This window comes from Centrocercus urophasianus, unplaced genomic scaffold (genome assembly GCF_019232065.1).
Source record: "Centrocercus urophasianus isolate 14NV4802_14NV808 unplaced genomic scaffold, USGS_Curo_1.0 seq_11, whole genome shotgun sequence".
Classification (NCBI taxonomy): domain Eukaryota; kingdom Metazoa; phylum Chordata; class Aves; order Galliformes; family Phasianidae; genus Centrocercus; species Centrocercus urophasianus.
This window is the reverse complement of record NW_024884253.1, coordinates 39,633,066-39,646,010: the sequence shown is the minus strand read 5'-3', so window position 1 is coordinate 39,646,010 and position 12,945 is coordinate 39,633,066. Positions and strand designations below refer to the sequence as shown.

At 38.5% G+C, this 12,945-nt stretch overlaps 1 protein-coding gene across 1 annotated transcript in view; it reads right to left on the bottom strand.

Moving 5' to 3' along the window:
* The window catches only part of PRKDC (protein kinase, DNA-activated, catalytic subunit), an 83,188-nt gene extending 70,360 nt beyond the window's left edge, over positions 1–12,828 (bottom strand). The window contains exons 1-17 of the mRNA XM_042835811.1: positions 12,613–12,828; positions 12,442–12,534; positions 10,988–11,062; positions 9,930–10,038; positions 8,666–8,778; positions 7,893–7,992; positions 7,349–7,404; positions 7,184–7,214; positions 6,093–6,250; positions 5,751–5,897; positions 4,284–4,448; positions 3,452–3,620; positions 2,728–2,777; positions 2,025–2,162; positions 1,587–1,736; positions 1,017–1,132; positions 182–341 (exon numbers count right to left, since the gene is read on the bottom strand). Coding sequence (XP_042691745.1) covers positions 182–341; positions 1,017–1,132; positions 1,587–1,736; positions 2,025–2,162; positions 2,728–2,777; positions 3,452–3,620; positions 4,284–4,448; positions 5,751–5,897; positions 6,093–6,250; positions 7,184–7,214; positions 7,349–7,404; positions 7,893–7,992; positions 8,666–8,778; positions 9,930–10,038; positions 10,988–11,062; positions 12,442–12,534; positions 12,613–12,828 — 2,046 coding nt within the window. The remainder of the gene's footprint in view (positions 1–181; positions 342–1,016; positions 1,133–1,586; positions 1,737–2,024; positions 2,163–2,727; positions 2,778–3,451; positions 3,621–4,283; positions 4,449–5,750; positions 5,898–6,092; positions 6,251–7,183; positions 7,215–7,348; positions 7,405–7,892; positions 7,993–8,665; positions 8,779–9,929; positions 10,039–10,987; positions 11,063–12,441; positions 12,535–12,612) is intronic.
* Between the last annotated feature and the right edge of the window lie 117 nt (positions 12,829–12,945).

The window sequence follows — 12,945 nt, the reverse complement described above, 5'->3', positions numbered from 1 at the left end:
ATGAAACACTGTCACTGTACAATAGCTGTCATATCAGAAATAGCACAAAACATTGAAAGCCACTCGGTAACAGTTATAATAAACTTTTGGCACTGCACATACATGCATAAAAGACTTATATTAAGAACTGTCCCACCAGTAATGAAACACTCTACATCTCCAATGGGAAAAGACATCTCACCTCAAAGTATTTTATTTTCTTGGCAATCTTCATTGTAACAGAAAGCAGCTTGTAGAATCCACTGATAAGAGGTAGTCTCGTTGAATGTATAATAAGCTCGTAACCAAAGGAATACATCCAAGGCTGAAAGTATTCAACATGTTTATCTGGAAGTATGTCTCTAAAGTAGACACACACAAATCATACGGAAAAAAAAAAGTGGGGGGAAGAAAAAGAATTTTATTCAAACATAATTTTTTCTCTTCCCAAACTTTCACATTAGCACCAGGAAGACAAGCACTGTATCTAAAATTCACCCCCAAAGACACCCAAAGGTACTAATTACATGCCACCATCCAAGGTAACCATAAGATCTTTATTTTGCTTCATAGTGCAAAGCAAATTCTTCCTCCTTACACCTCACTATCAAATTTGTACAAACACACAAACATACCACATTACCAAAATAGACTGCAGTATTGCTATAGGAAATCAGCTGGACCTACACTGACAAGCAACACTGTTCCTTTCACTTAATGCCTGATATTACCTGGCACACAACCATTTCCGGTCTCTGAAGTAATTACTGTATATATGGCCAGTGTAATATGGGAAGTTACAACATGTACTGAAAGATAATTACAACCAAATAATCAAATGATGTTTCCTGTTCTCCAGATGAGCTACCGTGTTTTTTACCCACATCTCAGATGTCTGAAACACAGTTTCCCAGCTAATCACCACTCTAAAATCTTGATTATGGTCGTAAGTCAGAAATATGCTCTTAAATAAAACTCCCTCTAAATTTCTTCCAATCATTTTGTAACTTTTTAACTACACAAAGATATATTAGTACCTGCAGAATTCTACCAAGTTTATAAAGGCAATAAAGTCCGTAGGTTTCTTTGGCTGAAGGTTTGAAGCAGGGTCAGAAGTAGGCTCAATAAAAACACTGCCGGTTTCATTTTCATCCTAAAATGAAACATTGAAACAAGAACACTGGATCTCAAACAACACAGAAATCATTTACACCATTTTTCCAGAGAAATCGTATGGCTCTTCTGCTTTTTGTATTTGTTACAATCTAGTCTGACACAAACAACTGATGATTGGCAGATCAATAATTAATAAAAGAGTAAGAAATAGTTGCCAATAAGGAAAAAGTGAGTACAAAACCAAAATCCACTAGATGCCAGAGTAAAGTCTATAACAACGGATCCTATCAGCTACTTCTGAATCTCATGTTTCCATCTGCTAATACTGCAGTGCAATATCAAAAAGTATGACGTAAATTGTTTTAAGAAATATGACTATTACTTCAAAGACATTATAAGGAGCTATATAATCATAATGAAAACAAAACAAGGAATGTGATCTTGGTTCCTTTACTACAGCAGAAATTAATAGTCATGTCATTAAGTCTCACCTGCTCATGGACATTCAGTTTCTGAACAGTCAGATCCAACTTCTCAATAATCTTCAAAATAGATTTGATGAGTTCATCATACAGCAACCGATTCAGAGACTGCAGTGGTGAATTTCCAGTAAGAAAGTTTTCTTCTTCAAAAATGGATTCCTTTGTAGGAGGAAGGTTTGTGTTTCAAAACAGCAATAAGAATTAACTCTTGAATTTACAAACGAAGGCTTGAATGATTTAGACAATCTGGCTTTAGAGGTTTCTTATGCTATAGAAGCCTAAATTCATCCCTATTTAACTAATTTATCAGTGACAAAATTCAACAAAAAAAAAAATCAAGAAGTTACATTGCAGCAGGACATACAGAACAAGTCTGAGGTTAGAAAAGCAACAGTAAGTCTCAGGGTTACTTTTCATCTTGGATTACCATGTTAACTATGTCTTTACCTTCATCATATCACAACTCAGTAAACTTCTGAAGAGACACAGATAGTCCTTATAGGTTGGTACTTTCCATTTTGGTGTCTCAACCTCTCCAGCTTCTGGGAAGTCTTCTGATCCAGAAGTTTCTTTTCTGAAAACATCCTGAAAGGACAGAGTACTTTTCAGAAACACTGTATAACGTATAGCATCCTGACTCAAGCTAAAACAGCATGTAAAATTACTTGTCTATGTAGAAACCTGAAATGTTTGGCTTTCTTATTTAACCAATCTGAAAAGAACAGAAAAGCATCATCATCTTTTAAAAATTCTAAGTACTTCCAGTGGTCAGTTATGTGAGAGATTCCTGCTGCATAGGATTTAAGAGCTTTATCATCCTCTTGACAGGAACAATGAGAAAAACTTTGAGTTTCCAAATTTTGCTAGCCTGGAAGAAAGCTGGGTGACATTAACCACAACCTTCTTAGATGACCTAAGCAAAGAACTCCAAAGAACCAATGTATATTCCCTGCTATAACATCCATTACAAGAGAAACATTGTTATTATGCTGATGTAGGGACCAGAAACAAGTAACAAAAGGGATGACACTCAAGACTGACAGTAGTATTTCTGGTTTTAGACCTTGATCTGTTTGCTGGACTAGATGTCCAAGAACTGGATAGTATATTCTAAAAATTTAGATGAAAAATATTTTAAAAGTTATTTTACCTTTGAAAATGTCATTGGCTTGGAGAATACTCTGATTAATCCCTGATGCACTGCAACAAAATAAAATAACATCAGCTGTACAGCACACTCCAAATCACAAACAAGGATAACAGTGAAAAAGCCACGATAACAGAAAAGCCACTGTAAGATAACTGAAAAACTAAAAATCATTATAACAAAATGTCAGCATGCTGGAAGCTACTAGAATTGCCAGCTACCAATACTATCACACTTAGAATCTTAATAACTGCATATTTGGAATTTTCATATTTTACTGTGAAGTTTGAGAGCTTAAAATGCATGCATTTCTAATATAGGTGATGTTGTCCCTAACCTCTGTGATATTTTATAAGTGTAACTGAAAGAATACTGAACAGATTTTTGTACTTCCTTTTTTGTGAAAGCCTTCCTATCCTACAGATAATACATTCTCCTGCCTTTGATCATCAGCACACTGTCAGCTAAAGCAAATCTTAAAAGTCTTCCTAAGTGGTTCAGCGATGGATTTGAACCACCCAAATTCCTCCCCTCTAACTTCCCCTCCTCCTCCCCCTCCCCCCCAAAAAAAAGTAGGAACACAATAAAAACTCTATTTTTTCATTAGAAAGGAAGCATTTTTCCATCCATTAATGACTCCAAACGGCTCTTCCATAAAACTGTTAGAAATAGTTTATCATTAAGGGGGAGAAAAGAAAATAAATCAAAACAAATATCACAGACTCACCAACAGCGCCAATAAAACTCCAGAGAACAGGACCTTTTATTGAGAGAGCTAGAAACACTTTTATTATAGATCTGCAACAGACTAACTGCATTTTTTCACTGTATTGTGGAAAGCTATTGATTTGTAGCACAACTAGATGTTCAAGAACTGGAGTGTACACTTCTGGAATCTGGAAGAAATAAGCAAAAAAAAACATACGAATACAACAAAATAGCTTCACAAGAGTTTACACTGTGGCCTATTCTGAGAAACAGTAGAAGATTTAGCAGGCAAATTTATCTTAGACATTGAGAAAAACAGAAAATTTCCTGGAGCACGTGATAAAAAGTGGTTCCTGAGCAGTTTAGAACTACAATGGAGCCCATTGTAATCTTACTAGCAAAGTACCATCTACTTAAACAAGAAAAACACAGCAGTAAAATCTGTTCACCCTTAATCTGAAAACAGAATCAAAATAATCTCCACCTTAGCCTCACTTCCCAGTTTCAGATAGGATATGGAAAAAAACCCTCGTTAGAACTCAGACAATACACAGCAACAGAGGAAAATCAAAGTATCAGCCTCGGAGAATACACTAAGTATAAGTACCAAAAGCTTTCAGTACGTTCTAAAAAATTCAATTAAGAAAGAGTATATTTCAAGCATTTTCTCTATTCAAATAAAATCTAATATTCTCCTGATATTCTCCCACCCTGTAGGAGCTAAAGCCATAATATTTCAAATAATGAAATAACTTCCATCACAGGTATTTTAAGTTCACTGTTACTACCTTCTCATACATTGCAGGTTGCATTAAAAACTTTTTGACTGGAACGTTAAATACTCCACTTACTGTGTCTAAATGGAATATCACACTTGCGATGGACTGGAGGAAACTTGGAAGCTGATACAGATGGTCATCCACTGTCTCTGCCTCCGTCAGGTACATTTGCTTACAGCGCTGAAGGAGCTCAACGTACATGGCGTCAACATCCGTAGGACGTACAGCTTTGCAGGGCTTACAGAGAGAAAACAAAACACCATTTAGCAACTTCACACAAGCAAGCAAACATGCTGTAGCACTAAAAACAAGTCTCTGCTGCAATAATCATAACAATAATTACTTTGAATTCCCCATGAAATCAGTACCTGGAATACAGCTTTAAACATATCAAATAGGGTATTACAGATGCTAATACTGAGCTTCACATTTGAACTAGCTGCATTAAAGAAATGTGACATACCTTAATGGCTTTCCAATTATCACTCACAGGCTACAACAACATTTAACCCAGCAGCCTGAATTCTCAACTTCTGTTATGTCAGGATCTACATAAACAGAGGATGAAAGACTACTTCTAAACTTACCAACAAGCAGAGCACATCCCAGACAATACTAGGGGTACATAATAATGCTCTCACTGCAACTTAGGTATCATTCTATAGGCATCTGTATTTAGCATAAGCTAGGTCTGAAAATAATCTTAGGGAAAAAAGAACCAAGAAGCAGGACACAGGCAAAACCAGTCACAGGAAACTGACAGTAGAAGAACAACAGACTGATGTAGGCAACAATGGAAAACAAAAGTTAGGCTAAAGGTTGAATGTGATCTGCTTAAGAAAGTAACAAAAATCATCCACTGATCACTTGTAGAACAGTTTTTCTGTAATGTTATGAAGTAATCAGTAAGCTCAGAATTATCTTAGTATTTGGACTGTGAAATAGTCTACCTTGAGCCTGAACCCACCACTCAATGTGTGTTCTTTCTGCAATTACTCACTGCAGTGGCAGCAAGACTTGCTTCTTTACCTAGCATCTGAAACTTAACCAAGATTCAGTCTATCCAGGCCAACAGCTATCAGTGTTTCTAACTAAAGATCTGTGCACATTAAAGATTTACAGGTATTTCAGTATTAAGATTCGTCTTCCTCTTAAAGTTCTCAGAATTATACTATTTTTGTATTTAAATTATGTACTTCTAATTAACTTCTATCGCCTAACATATTTTTAATACGGTTCAGTCAATTCAGTAATTTTAAACACTTAATTTTTAACTCATTCCTTTCAAACTCATATCCTGGAAGAGAAAGACTAAGTTGTAACAACGAACGCTCAAAATTCTACAAAACAAATGCACTCTGCTCAAATTGCAGCAAAACAGAAAGAACTCAGCTAGGAACCAGCTACTCTATCACAATACTAGTGATTCTTAGGAGCGCATCTTGAAACAATTTGCCCTTCACGTGACTATGGTATATGAATCTTAGCTTTAAACCCATTCAGTACGTTGCTTTATCAGAACAAAATCCCTGCACATACTGCTGCAAACAGCCCATATCCACGGATAGCAATGGACAGCTCCTTGTTGCTCGAATCCATTCTTCTGATGATCCCATAGAACTGCTCCATGAAGAACTTCAATTTGCTCCTGTGTAGCTCTGCATCCTTCGCCACCATTAAGGACATCTGTAGAGCAGATATTAAAATGCCAGGATTTCCAGAAATTAACAGTAAATCCTAAAAGATACCTAGCTCATGATATGAAGTATTTCAATCAAAGTAATTACTAGATTCACTGAACTTGCAAGCAGCAAATATCCCCTCTCCTTCACGGAACCTGACTTTGATTTAACCTCAGAGATCCCAGGAAAGTTACAATACCTGCTTGAGGAATGAATCCAATGCATTATGACCAGCTTTCTTCAGCTCTTGATTTGTGTGGCCACACCATCTACACATTGTTTCAAAGAGCATGACATAGCTGTCCAAGAGCAGGGTACCAAACTGAGCAGCATGCCAGCTGAACAACTGTAAACCAGCTGCAATTTAAAAACAATTACCATTAAAAACCTCAGTCTCATATTCCACTGTCTGAAAACAGGCAAGACAATTCAAGTGCACATCAGGACTTCAGGTGGGTGTATTTACCACGACTGGAAGGCTTAAAATGTGTTTTTCCAACAGCTATAGTACCAGTATCCAAACACTGAAAACTTAAGCACAAAAACGACTCTCTAACATACCCTTCTTTTAATAGAAATCATAGCATTGTTCTCAGATTATCTTCATTAACAGTAAAAAAAAGTAAGGGACTTTACTTTTATTGCAAATAATTGATCACACATTTCACAAGGATTTGGTCTGGTTTTGTGCTGAGGACATATTCTCAAGTCTACTCCTCCTTCAAATAGTTCAGAATACAGGTAATTTCACAGTCTCAAACTTAGGCATAAATTAAATTTTAAGATCTGTAAGAATGTAACTGTTTAACCTAGCCAGACTACCTTTAAAGAAGAGTTTACACCTTACAGTTGCTGAGGGCCAAGTGCTGAAATCTCACATTTTAGCACTTTTTGAGTAAGCCATAGATATTTCACAGGTCAGTTTCTCATTGCCTTTGCAGGCTTCGTTTGTTCCCAGCTTCCCTCTTTTTTGCTCCTAATTTGCTACATTGCTCCTCTTTCTACTTCTAGCCTTCTCATACCACAATTTTGTATTCACTGCAGAGGGACAAATGGCATCAAGTATAATTCTGATAACAACGCAATTATATGTACTTAGTTTAACCATATACACATTTAATTCTTTACATTCCAACCTAAAGTACTCCAGTTCTGCTCCCTGATAAGCTCAGAAGACAAGACTGGAAAGACATGGAGAGAGCCAACAGAGAACAAACATCTCCTGAAAGAATAATTAATCACACGAGTGGTAGAGCCCAAAGCACAAACTAAGATAATTCACAGTCTTACCTAGATGTACTGCATATCGCTTCTGATCGACCTTAAGATTAAAAAAAAAAAAAAAAAAAAAGTCATCCAAATGTAAACTATTATTCATCTAATGAATTTATTAGCTGAATAATACAATAAACATATTGAAAGAGCAATTAACAAATTAACATACAGCAGATCTACCTGTGGCCTGATAGCCTTCACTGCAAAATCAAAAATCTCCTTTGAAGTTTGAGCATCTGTGAAACAAACCAATAAGTATTTTATTACTGACACACAAAAGGTTAAGTGTAGACAAAGATACTTTTACCCAAAGCTAGGGTAGAATACCAAGAAATAGGATTGGAAAACTTCAAGTATCTCAAGGAGCATGGATTTTTCTTTTTACTGAAACACTTGCACCTATGAAAAAAAATGTACATCTGTATTCAGTCTCTTCTAAAGGAAACACTTATCTGTATAAAAATGGCACTCCAGCTTCAGTGTACCTGTCTCCGCTGCCCACTTCTGGTTAGAAAGTAGCACTTCAAAGCTTTACATACAGAAACACTGTAATCAAGCCATCCCACATGCAGACAGACCACAAGGACCATGTAGCTGGATAGGCCTTGCTTTCACTTAAGTCATCCAACACTGGGGAATTTTTGTTCTGAGCACACAACAAGAAACAGTGCTGTTTGCTGGCTGTGTAACAATTAGCTGTCTTTCATACAGAAAAACTACATACCTTCATCCACAGACTTGGTAAAGTTGTACATGAGTGCAGTCAGTCCCCTCAGGCATCCTGCTACAACAGGTAGCTTGGGGACCCTCGTAGCTGATGTCATCTAAATCAAGTGAGAATTGAAAAATATAAATAGATATATCCTCAATCCAAAATAAAATTACATCCTTTCTCAGTTCCTAGAAGTGTAGTTAAAATAACACACTCCAACTGTCAGTACCCATAGCTACAAATGTAAGATGAAAGAAACATCCAGTATTCAGAAATTTCAAATAAGTTGGAAAGGTGTTTAACTACAAAAGAATAAGAAATCTTTCAACAAATATAAAACACGTCCCATCGAGGCCAAACATAGTAAAATTCAGATAGAACATACTAACTTCTTCAAAGTAAATAATAAAGCAAAGTGAAGCTGGCACAACTCTAGTATTTCCCAAAAGTGCAAGAATTCAGCAGCCAATAGAGCCCAAATCAGAAGCTTTGAGTGAGTGGCAATGTGACTTTGCTCTGGTACTACTGCAATGATCATCACGCATCATCTTTCCTTACAGTAAATTGATCATTCGCCATCTGATGGCCTCAACATTTTTACTTTGAAAACTTTTCAGAACCAGAGAACTAAAGCAGTCCCTTAGGAAGCATTTATGCTCATCCAGTTAGATCTCTATAAGATGTAGTAGAAACAATACTAATCCAACATACAGCACTACGTATACCAAATGAAAACAAACAAACATAAAGCAATGAAAGAGCCTGAAAAAAAGTTCCAGACATACCTGTGTTTTAAGCTCTCCCAAATACGCTCGGAATAGTTTTTCAGAGTTGTTAATCATGTCAGTAGGATGGACTTCTCCCAAAACTCCCAAAAGCTCATAGATCTTCTCCAGTACTAGAAAGTAATTTAATATTACTAAATATTACTTCCTTTATTATTTCCACTGCAATTACTACATAACTTGCAAGCACAAGAAAACCATTCCTGAGGTTTTTACTTAATGATTAGCATGCGGGAAGACTGGCTCTTCATGGCACACATAAATACATAGCTATATATCTATACAATGTGACGTGAGATGCATTCCTATTTGACATTAATAAATATTCTTTTTTAAAAGGGCTTAGAAAAACCCACTGGGGTTAAGGCCAACAGCTAGCAGAAGTTACTGAGCTTGAGTTCAGTCTAACTGGGTTCTGCACATGCACAGCACGCTGTGTAAGGAATAGACCTGTCAGGATAAAATCTTAACTGAAACTGAAAGGCCATCAGACTAGAGCTCCTATCAACATGCTAACTTCAAGGCAGGGACTGATGATCTCACATTAGAGTTGATCACTGCAGGAACTATCAAACTAAAACTGCACCTCTGTGGAACAACAATTGTTAGGGTTGGAATAAGGTTATGACAAGCTTTAGCCAACAGCTGGCGATTACATGAACTTCCATCAGGACTGGCAGCCTAGAAGTTACTCTTTATTGACAAAAGCTCAAATGTACAGGGGTAGGTGTGCGTATCATTATGAAGTAGGTACAGTACTAGCCTGTAAGGTTCAGCTACACTGGGTTAGCAGTGAGCCTGGAAAAAAAAAAAAAATCTAATAGCCTGGGCAAATAATCACAGAAGGGCTTAGGTTGGAAGGGACCCCCAAAAATCATCAAATTCCAACCCCTTGCCACAGGCAGGGCCACCAACCTAAATAAGTTGTTTTACACCAAGAAAGCTGGAATTACTGCCAGGATTTAGGCGTTCAGAGACATGTATTCTTTTGCATCACCAATGTAAAATAACATATACATCATTACTGCTCAACTGAATTACCTAACTGTTCCCATCTATAGCTTACACATATATGCAGGTCTACTAAGAACAGCAAACTGCATGACCACAATCAGAAGACCTGAACAAATTTTACTAGCTCTAAAATATGACAGCTACCATTTCCAAACACACTTGCAAAGGGAATACAATTCCAATTTATGTGGGGAATGATCAAATAAAAACAAATAAAACCAAAGATGCAGGCGGGAGAACTAAAATCTACCTGTATCAGAAACTTTACTTCTTATAGCAAGCTCCCCATAAAATTTATTAAAGATTTCTCCAACTTTCATCTCTTCCATCAGACAGGAACGTCGTAAGCTTTGGAGCAACTGGAATAAATAAGTAACAAAGAAAAGTTAGGAAAATAATTAGGATTAGGATAGCAGTATTATTTGGTCTAAATAAAAGCACAGTTCATAAGCACAACGTCAACTTAAATAAATCATTCAGCAAAACAGGATTAAGGTAACTCGTCCAAAAAAGAGTATTGGCATGAAATTGATTTCTTAAGAAGCTATCTTCCTATGAATGCATAATAAATAAATCTTCATAGTTAACATGCTGTATTATGCTATACTTACTGTCATATATTACGTACAGATCACATGAAAAATACATAGCGTATACACACAGACACACATATACATGTAAAACAAAAAGCCACCACACATATGCTTATGAGTCTGTAGCAGCTTTTACCACATTCTGTACTTTTCTGCCTTCAGCTGCACAGCCAAACTAACCTGTAGAAGAACTGCCTCTCTCAGAAGAGAGCTTTGTTCCTCAGTAACACAACTCAGCAGGTGCAAAAGCATTCACAAAACAAAGGTCTAAGTGCATTCACAGGAAATACATTACAAGATTGCTGTTCACACAGCAGTAAGCGTTCTGAAAAAGTCCCTTTCTTCCACTTTTCGTGCACAGTAATACATGATATTGAGAAACACGGTATTTTTAATTTGAAAATTTCTCCTTAAAGAACCATAATAACTGGATAAAGATAAACTGGAAAACAGAAAAATCTGTGACTGCCACAAAGCAATTTGTCTTGCCAATAGATGAAGGAATTACATGTTTACATCTGAGCAACCTACTGTAGGAATATCAAAGTCAATTTGTCATTAAGACATGTATTTTATTACCATCTAATATTGGACTATCAGTATGCTTTTGCTGTTGTTGTGCACAGATCTTCCTCTTGACATAGCAGAACTGCATCAATACAACAGATTTTCTAATTTTTTCTAGGAAAAAGATAAACTATAAAATATATTTTACCTTAATCAGAAGTTCCAGAGCTGGAATTCTACATTTTGCTGCTCTCTCTTTTGTATAAACACTAATGCAAGTTTGCTAGATAGAAAAAAAACAAAGATTATAGTACTCATATAGGCCCTGAAATAAACTAGTAGCAAACAAAATAGTTATCTACCTTTTTAAAGCATCTGATCCTAACAAGTAGAAGTTGTTTTTAAAGAGTTAAAACAACAACGATATGAATCTGAAAGCAATTCCAGAGACAATATCTGATACAAAGATATCAGCAAGCAAGAAAGGGCAAGCCTGCTGCCTCTAACCCCCCATTCCTCACAGCAAGCAGCTGCTAACTTGGTATCAGGAATCACACCATTACAGGCAAGCAGTTCTATGCAAAGCCACGGTGTGCAAGCTACCCCAGAATTAGAGATGGAATAGTTTCCACTAATTCCAGTGTACGTTGTGAGAACGGCAGCATTTCAGGAGAAACTTTAGAACTAACCACCAGAACAGGAGCATTTAAAAAGTCATACACATGTAAGCATACGCTTCCATGTACTTATATGTACCCTCCCCTGTACTCAGCACTGGTGAGGCCGCACTTTGAGTACTGCATTCAGTTTTGAACCCCTCAGCATAAGAAAGACATCAAGGCCTTGGAGTAAGTCCAAAGAAGGGCAATGGAACTAGTGTGGGGTCTGGAACATAAGTCTTATGGGGAGTGAATGAGGGAACTGGGATTGTTCAGTTTGGAGATGGGGTGGCAAGGTGGAGGTCAATCTCTTCTCATAGGTAATAGTGATGAGAAGTAATGGCCTCAAGTTGTGCCAGGGGAGGTTCAAGTTGGATATCAGGAACAATTCCTTCTCAGAAAGAGCAGTGAGGCAATGGCACGGGCTGCCCAGGGAGGAGGTGGAGTCACCATCCCTGGAGGTGTTCAAGAAACATGGAGGTGTGGTGGGGATGGCTGACAGTTGGACTAGATGATCTTAGAGGTCTTCTGCAACCTTAACAATTCTATTTTATATATTTATATATATATATATATATATATTCTGTATATATAAATAATACAGAAAGCTTACAAAGAAACCATTCCACTCTGCGCTGTTGCACTGACCACACCATGCAGCACCTGAGTTTCTCCCAGCACCGGCAGAGCACTTTGCAGGTAGGACAGCCACTGTGAAGCCCACTGAGGGTATGGCAGGGGAGGGGAAGCTGAGAGTTAGGGAAAAGGTCTGCACCAGAGGGTGGTGGGCATGGCCCCAAGTACCAGAGTTCAAGGACAGCGTGGACAATGCTCTCAGACAATTGGTTTGGATTTTGCATGGTGTAGCACAGAGCCAGGATTTGGACCCGGTGATCGCTGTGAGTCCATTCCAGCACAGAAGATTCCATGGCTCTATGCCCTAACCTGGACACAGTCTAAGCACCTGGCAGAGGTTCCTGGATAGCAGGTGCTGCTCACCCACCTTAAGGCTGCAGGCGTAAGGATGAACACTCTCTCCAATCTTTTCCAAAAAGACGCAGAGAAACTTCAGCGCTTCTTCTCTGCATTCTCGAAACTGAAAGGGCAAAAGTTAAGAAGCTCTGACAGCGCCCGGCTTGGCCGCGCCCGGCAGAGCAGCTCGGTGCCGACCCACCTCCTCCACGCCGAGCGAGCGGCAGACGAAAGCCAGCAGGCCGCGCTCCGGGGCGAACACCAGGGAGACGTGCAGCGCTGCAGGGGAACGGACAGACAGTCGGACCTCGGCTCCCCCAGACGCCCTTCCCGCCCCACCCCCAGCCCCGGGCCGCACCCAGCGCGCCGCCGGCCGAGCAGGTGAGGCAGGCCTCTCCAAGGCCGCGCAGCAGCCCATAGCCGCGCATGGCATCGCCAGGCTGCAGACAGCCGTGCAGCTGCTGGAGGTACTCCTGCACGCCGCCCGCCATCCTGCTCAGTACGGACTGGGGGCCGGGAGGGGCCGCCCCTCGGA